The sequence below is a fragment of the Pinus tabuliformis genome, chromosome 2_2, assembly GCF_031772625.1.
Source record: "Pinus tabuliformis cultivar Carrire ecotype Pingquan chromosome 2_2, CPIR1, whole genome shotgun sequence".
NCBI classification, from domain to species: Eukaryota; Viridiplantae; Streptophyta; class Pinopsida; order Pinales; family Pinaceae; genus Pinus; species Pinus tabuliformis.
This window is the reverse complement of record NC_142300.1, coordinates 1170090447-1170098249: the sequence shown is the minus strand read 5'-3', so window position 1 is coordinate 1170098249 and position 7803 is coordinate 1170090447. Positions and strand designations below refer to the sequence as shown.

At 38.7% G+C, this 7803-nt stretch overlaps 1 protein-coding gene across 4 annotated transcripts; it reads left to right on the top strand.

Moving 5' to 3' along the window:
• Positions 1-2743: 2743 nt before the first annotated feature.
• On the top strand, positions 2744-7394 carry LOC149197615 (NADP-dependent malic enzyme-like). 4 transcript variants are annotated; one of them, XM_089403945.1, is made up of 8 exons: positions 2748-3042; positions 3168-3273; positions 3882-3987; positions 4737-4802; positions 5079-5174; positions 5277-5348; positions 5822-5905; positions 6114-7106. In XM_089403945.1, exons 4-8 carry the CDS (start codon positions 4740-4742, stop codon positions 6429-6431), a joined length of 633 nt encoding a protein of 210 aa, XP_089260071.1. In that variant the 5' UTR covers positions 2748-3042; positions 3168-3273; positions 3882-3987; positions 4737-4739; the 3' UTR covers positions 6432-7106. The 4 variants fall into 4 exon arrangements, with proteins under 4 accessions (XP_089260072.1, XP_089260071.1, XP_089260070.1 ...); XM_089403947.1 differs by lacking the exon at positions 3882-3987 and adding an exon at positions 7187-7394 and having other exon boundaries at positions 2763-3042; positions 6114-6212; XM_089403946.1 differs by lacking the exon at positions 3168-3273 and having other exon boundaries at positions 2744-3042.
• Positions 7395-7803: the final 409 nt, after the last annotated feature.

The following is a 7803-nucleotide window of genomic DNA, read 5'->3' as shown; positions in this document are numbered from 1 at the left end:
CAATTGGATAAGCAGTTCTTTGCTTGAGATTTTTGAGTACCAAAATTACTTCGTTGCACCCTCCTTTAGTTAAACATAGGTGGAACCCAAAAGGATCTAAAGATTAGAAGTCTAGATGGAGGGTGTCTAAACATGAGAAGGTCTAGATGGAGGCCAACTATTTGCGAGGAAGAGAGGTGGGCAGCCCCAGGCCTTAAGAACATAGTCGTGGGCCTTTTTAGTCCCTGCCATCTGGCATTCGGCAGGGACTATAGTAATCGTTCGCGACGGATATAGCATTAGTTCTTAGTCGCTGCGCCGTGTTATTGGGTGATTATCATAAGGTTTGCAAATGCCCTGTGCGGGGATGTGCCGCGATAACCTAAGTTTCATTTCCACCTGAGGCTTTGCCATCTTATTTGGCCTCTTCCCGAGGCGGAAGAGGCTCCAGCATAGCTTAAATTGCTTTTACGCCCGGTGCATTATCGCTAACCGTCAACGGTCTTGTTTTAATGTTAACATTAATTCAATTCGTATTATCTACAGGGGTATGCTAAGGTTTGGTATGGTTTGTGCATGTATGCTGTTGTTGAGGTGCCAATGGTTGAAGTTGGCAGCTGGTGCATGCCATGGTTCAACAGCTATTAGTATAAGGTGGTTCCGAGGTACTAGGTGCTGTTTCCTCGGCCATTTATGGTGACTCGAATGCAACAAATAAACTGCAAGCTGCGCAAAAATTTCCCGCAGGGAAGGCAATGGCAGGCCTGTTTTGATACCCACAAGCTGCATCTAGATATGTACCTGGCTCAGATGCTGCTGATCAAACTTTCACTGCCCGTAGTTGCCTAGCTTCGTTATTAAGCCCACGAATGCGATGTGAGCAAAGCAAATAGTAACTGCACGTAGTTGCCTAGCTTCGTTATTAAGCCCACGAATGCGATGTGAGCAAAGCAAACATTAATTATTCAGGGTTTAGGACCGGTTCTGCTAGCCGCCCTTCCTCCAAGACTTGAATCAGGAATCTCTTTTCTGTACTATGCTGCCTTTGGCCCTGCGCCTGGTCTTTCTTCTTTATTGCCTTGGGCTTTCACCACATATGGGATCGATCCCTTCCATCATTCCTCCAACAGATGCGGATGAATTAGCTGCCGTTATTCTTTCAACATTTGCAGAGCTAACCCCTGAAGTGACTTCAGTCTCGTGTTGGAGCTAACTGCTGCTTCTTCTATAACAAGTGCCGAGCAGGAATCACTGCTTATTCGACCGGTCACCCTGTCCAGTTCAAGCCATCGTCGGTGTCTTCATGGGTTAACAACGCTGTCGCGTCGCTGTCGAAGATAATCAAAGAATACTCCTCGTATCTTCAGTTACTTGCTGTCTGACTAATGATTCCTCTGCGGCAACATCTTCATCATCATAACTACTTTCAGGTGACGGTGGAACAGATCCTGTACATGTACATCAACCACCGCCTGCAGAAATGAAATCTTCTTAGTGAAGCACATTGATGGGTGTATTTTTTCCAGAAACTACAATCACATCATGGCCGCATAGCCCTCATCGATTCTGCCATAGGAGAAACCATCACCTTCCCTCCATGGCCAAGAGATTCGCATCCTAATTTCTTCTTCTTCTAACTTAGGGTCCCAAAATAGCCAAAATTGCACCTCCACTCTGCACAACCTCATCATGGTATGGAATCCCGCCAACGCCCCTTCTGTGAAAATCGGACTAGTGCTGCTTGTGGGTCTCTGTATTATTTCAGCAGTATTGGCAGTGGCATTTCGCAATAGCTTTGTGGTAGATTTATTAGGTGGCATTACATTACATTGCAGGGTCTTCCTGCTCGGGTTTCAGGTTTCAATATCCCTGATCACAGATGTTAGCCTGATTACAGATGTTACACTAGTTTCAATCTTGTTGCTCGGGTTTCAGGTTTCAATCTCCCTGATCACAGTTGTTATCCTGATGCGACCTTAGGTGGCCTGCTGTAGAGCTTGCATGTGTTATGCTAGGGAGAGAGGTGTTAGGCACATGGCCGTCATGTAGGGCCCACAAGGTGGATAAAAGTTTCGACTTTCATTTTTATTTTTATTGACATCGATTGATTTTCTTATTTTTATTTAAATTTGAAATTTCATGTTGCATTGTCGTTTCTTAGTTGAGAGCTGGTACAGTTGAGAGCTTACCAGGGTTCTGCCCCATTGATTCACTCTTCGCCTCTGTCAACGGATACGACTTGACGATCCTCTTCTGTCGCCCTTACTTCCTCTTCCGTCGCCCTTACTTGGGAACTGAAGGAAATTTGCATAGATTTGGATATTTGCAGTGAATGCTCTTTAGTTTTTAAGGTTCCTTTCTTCAAAGTAGCAAAAGAGGAAATTTTACTGTGATTTAGATGTTTATCTCGTTGCAAAGTACAGGAAGTGAAATAACATTCTTTTCTTTTCCTTTTTCTTTTGTGGCTATCTCGTATGTGAGATTTATCTATTGGTTGCTAAACCTATTGTTACATTTCTACATGGAAAAAGGCTTCTGAATAACATTTGCCAATATCAAACTTCATTGCAGAAATACATGGCACTGATGGAACTCGAGGTATTTCTATTGAAATATCCAAACTTTTATCGAAACCCGAGTATGGTCTGAGCATTTTTTTATTTCTCCTTTAAATGGTTTGAGCATTTTTCTGTTCTCCCTCCAATATCGTCAGTAGTTTTGGTGTCAGTCGCTTGTGGGCCATCTTTGGCATGTGGTTATTATCTATGTTAATATGAAAACTATCTGTCTACTGCAGTAGCATATATATTTATTATTACCAGCTTCTTAGCTGGTTGATACTACTGGAAGGAAATTGCATAAAATATGTTTGACAGTATAGTTTACTGGGTTACACAATTTCTCTTGGCAGGAGCGGAATGAAAGGTTGTTTTATAAACTCTTGGTGGATAATGTGGAAGAGTTACTTCCCATTGTTTACACTCCAACTGTTGGCGAATCCTGTCAAAAATATGGGTCAATCTTCAGGCGTTCACAGGGTCTTTACATTAGCTTGAAAGAGAAGTATATACATTATATATAATTTTTGTTTTTCTTTTCAATTGTCTAGATTCCAATTCTTTTTTGTTAGCTTCATCCTTTAAATTTGTTTCACTGCGTTAAAACTTGCAAGGGTATGGTTTTTGCAGAGGTAAGATCCTAGAAATTTTGAAGAACTGGAGTGAAAGGAGTGTTAATGTTATAGTTCTCACTGATGGTGAATGCATTCTGGGACTTGGGGATCTTGGATGTCAGGTAAATTTCACAATTACTTAGCTTTTGTTTGCCTGCTATCCATGGGTTTCCTCTACCTTTCCCCCTTTGCCTCTGGTTTTATTATTTAACAACACAAATTTCCCTTTATCTATTCTGAACTTGTCACTTTTGTTGGCATGTTATACAAGTTGAAATCTGTTATTTGTTTCATACATGTTACCAGGGGATCTAACATAATGTCTCCCTTCCCCTTTTTTTCCCTCATTTTCTTCTTTCATCCTTTTATTGAGATACATTTGGAAAGAAGACAATTAATATACAATGAATGAAAATAAAAACTATTATGTGTGTGCATTTAGTGTTGTCAATTAGGTTAGGGTCCTCTATCTGTATCATCAACACATTTGCGGTAGTTTTTGTTACAAAGTAAATGCTGTTATGCTGGTGTGCATTGAATCCTTGTTACCAGAGTACTCCTTCCATGTTTGTCTTAGTTTGTTTTTTACTGTGAGCTTTTGTTCTTTTTATCTGCATATCTATGAAGGGATACAGGTAAAAGGAAACTTAGATTCCAATTCTTTTTTGTTAGGTTCATTCTTTAAATTTGTTTCACTGCGTTAAAACTTGCGAGGGTATGGTTTTTGCAGAGGTAAGATCCTAGAAATTTTGAAGAACTGGAGTGAAAGGAGTGTTAATGTTATAGTTGTCACTGATGGTGAACGCATTCTGGGACTTGGCGATCTTGGATGTTAGGTAAATTTCACAATTACTTAGCTTTTGTTTGCCTGCTATCCATGGGTTTCCTCTGCCTTTCCCCCTTTGCCTCTGGTTTTATTATTTAACAACACAAATTTCCCTTTATCTATTCTGAACTTGTCACTTTTGTTGGCATGTTATACAAGTTGAAATCTGTTATTTGTTTCATACATGTTACCAGGGGATCTAACATAATGTCTCCCTTCCCCTTTTTTCCCTCATTTTCTTCTCTCATCCTTTTATTGAGATACATTTGGAAAGAAGACAATTAATATACAATGAATGAAAATAAAAACTATTATGTGTGTGCATTTAGTATTGTCAATTAGGTTAGGGTTCTCTATTTGTATCATCAACACATTTGCGGTAGTTTTTGTTACAAAGTAAATGTTGTTATGCTGGTATGCATTGAATCCTTGTTACCAGAGTACTCCTTCCATGTTTGTCTTAGTTTGTTTTTTACTGTGAGCTTTTGTTCTTTTTATCTTCATATCTATGAAGGGATACAGGTAAAAGGAAACTTAATAACCAGAAACTGGAACCTGTGTGCATTTAGTTCATGTCATTTTAACTTAGGGTGTATTCTTAGTTTGTATCTTTCCACATTTTCTGCCTGTCTGATGTTTCTATTATAGCTTATCTTTACTCAATAAATGCCTGTTATTTTAACTAGGGTGTTCGCATTTCCTTGTATCTTTGCCCCTTGTTTGTATTATCCATTTGACACATGTTTTCATTACTGACAGGGTATGGGCATACCTGTAGGGAAATTATCTCTATACACTGCACTTGGTGGAGTTCGTCCTTCATCGGTATGCAGCACAATAACCTATAGTTTATTGTTTAAACATATGCTAATTTCAGCAAAGTTACGGCAAAACTGGTAAATTGATTCTTTCTGTTGTATAGCTTAGTCTGCTAAGCACCTTGTACATAGTACATTTTAGAGCCCCTTCATTTCTATTCCATGATGAATGCATGTAACTGACAGAAAAGGATTTTTAACCCACTATTGCATGTCTCGCCTTGTAGTCAGTCAATTATTTTGTATTTTTATTCTCTTAACTACTCTACTGGTATGTGGACAGTGTCTTCCAATAACAATTGATGTTGGGACCAACAATGAAAATCTCTTAAATGATGAATTTTATATTGGTCTCCGACAAAAGCGCACTACTGGCCAGGTTTCCTTCTATTTGAATGAACTAGTAAATGCTTCCTTTATTTTCTTCAGTTCTCAGGGACAAAATATCTTGTGGCTGATGATATGTTTTTATGCTTTGTAGGAATATTATGACTTCCTTCATGAGTTCATGTGTGCAGTGAAACAAAATTATGGAGAGAAAGTTCTTATCCAGGTTAGTTGCTAAACACTTGTTTCTTTTGTCAAGATAATTGATTTTCATATCATTTTGCATGAACATATTTACTTTGTATGCTAGCTACCTTAGCATTTTGTTGGTACTTTGATAAGATATGCCTGGGAGCTGGAAAGCTCATGATAGTTATTGAAACCATGCAAGAAGATTATAAATGAACAAATACTTTAGGAATTGATTTTCATATCATTTTTGCATGAACATATTTACTTTGTATGGTAGTTACCTTTAGCATTTTGTTGGGACTTTGATAAGATATGTCTGGGAGCTGGAAAATTCTTGCTAGTTATTGAAACCATGCAAGAAGATTATAAATGAACAAATATTTTAGGATTTTCAATTTAATAAACCTGTTTGTTTTTGCACTCTATTTGCAATAGACCAAGCAAACCTCTATAAAGAAAAACATGCACAATTGATTGATTAAATGACATTTTACGTCCTCATGATAGTTTGAAGACTTTTCCAATCACAATGCCTTTGAGTTGCTGGCAAAATATCGGAAAACCCATCTCGTGTTCAATGATGACATTCAGGTTTGCCTACAATGACTGATCATTTTGGTTATTTTACAATGCAACCTATGTAACAAAGCCACAGCTTGTCAATCAGTGCTATAGTTATTCAAATACTGAGATCTAAATATTTTATTCATGTTTCTTTAAAATCATGACTGTGTTGGGATTAAGGATGTGAATATCCAGGTTTTCAATGAAGAATCAGGATGCATCTTTTGTATTTCAGGGGACAACTGCAGTGGTTCTGGCAGGGTTGGTTGCATCATTAAAGGCAACTGGTGGAACATTGGCTGATCATACCTTCCTCTTCCTAGGAGCCGAAGAGGTAAATCCAGCTTTTTGTGTATTTCTCTCCAATCAGAAGCACACGCTAGGAGTGCCTCATCTCCTAGATGGCTTCATAGACAGAGTTCATGTATATATTATTTGTATTCAAATTACCTACTATAGATCCTTTGCGTTAATGCAATACTTGGGTAAAAAGGGGAAGCAGTTATGGATTATCATGGCGATTTTTAGTAGTATCTTTAAGTTATTTGTATAATGCATCAGTGCCTCAGTGATGTTATGTTGAATGGCATTTCTGCAAGCACATGACCAATTGAAGTTCTTATGGCATAGAACTACCCTGGGCTTAGACCATTCCCCAAACTCACACACATTGCAGACAAGGTGCCAACAGATTTTATATAGTGATGTTCACCCAAGTCGGCACGGAGAGCACAATGACATGCTGCTGGTCGTATCAAAACGGTCAGGAAGAGGTTATACACTGAAAGTCCATTCCCCTCCTTTCTACACCCATCCCAAGTACCCTTACCGACAGACCACGAGTTGGCTAGAACGTTAGGCATCCCTGATCATAGCTGTAACTACCTCAATCAAAATTTGAGGGTGGAACGCTCAGCCTTAATATCGCGAATCTCTGGCTCAAGCTCTATGCCCTATCCATCCTCCTTAGCCTATCTCTCAGCACCCTCCTCTTGTGCTCCTACAGCTTCTCTTGTTATACCTCCTTGTTCATAGCTATGTGATTTATTACACTACTATATCAAGTGAATCCATAATGTATGTGTCATTAAGGTATGTGCTGCTTGCTCCCTGTTTCTACCTGTCACCTCTAAGGAATCCATAATTATAATGTATCATAAGTAATGAATGTCCCAAAGGTGCACACACTCACTTCGTATTCTATATTCATTTTCATTGTTCAACTTGCAGCTTTCAGTGTTATGCCTGTTACATTATCAAAAGTCAGCATTTGACATTCGCAGTAAATGACGCATTTGACATTTGCAGTAAATGACAGCAATGTCTCAAAAGAGATTACATGTTATGTTTCCCTGAAGCAGATTGCTATTCAGCTCATTGACCAATTTATGCAGCTATCAATATTCAATTGTATTACTACTACATTGTCTTCATTTAGGCTTGTAGTACACGACCACTGTTGAAAGATCAAGAACTTTCCACATCTGTCAGCCTCAGGACAAGTTTTGGTGTCTATATGTTGAAGTGGGACTATATAGTAGATATTTCATATGGCATTGACAGTTTCGGTGACATTTTTGGGGATTGGGATGAAAGGAATAGGGATTTCAAATAATTTGAAGAGCTTGTAAGCTTCACCTGTTATTCATTGTCATATCAGTAAGCTTAGATTGCTATTATGGTTCCACATTCAGTGTTGACGGGTATTATATTCACCTAGACTGAAACTGGTATGCCGACTAAGATTTTGTGGTGCACACCAAAATTTTTGCTTTCTTATACTATATCCTCATCATCCTAGTGTAGAGACGGCTGATTTATGACTAGGATGCCTAAACAGGCCGTGACTTGAAATATGTTTGATTTTTTTACATGATATGGTATCAAAATGGCTAACAATAACCTAATCGTCTCTTCGTCTTGTC

Bases quoted from the DNA above. Each gene is read 5' to 3' on its own strand.
- LOC149197615 (XM_089403946.1), top strand. From the start codon at position 4,740: ATGGGCATACCTGTAGGGAAATTATCTCTATACACTGCACTTGGTGGA. The intron at 4,803-5,078 runs GTATGCAGCACA...GTATGTGGACAG, and splicing joins GTGGAGTTCGTCCTTCATCG to TGTCTTCCAATAACAATTGA. The intron at 5,349-5,821 runs GTTAGTTGCTAA...TCCTCATGATAG, and splicing joins GAGAGAAAGTTCTTATCCAG to TTTGAAGACTTTTCCAATCA.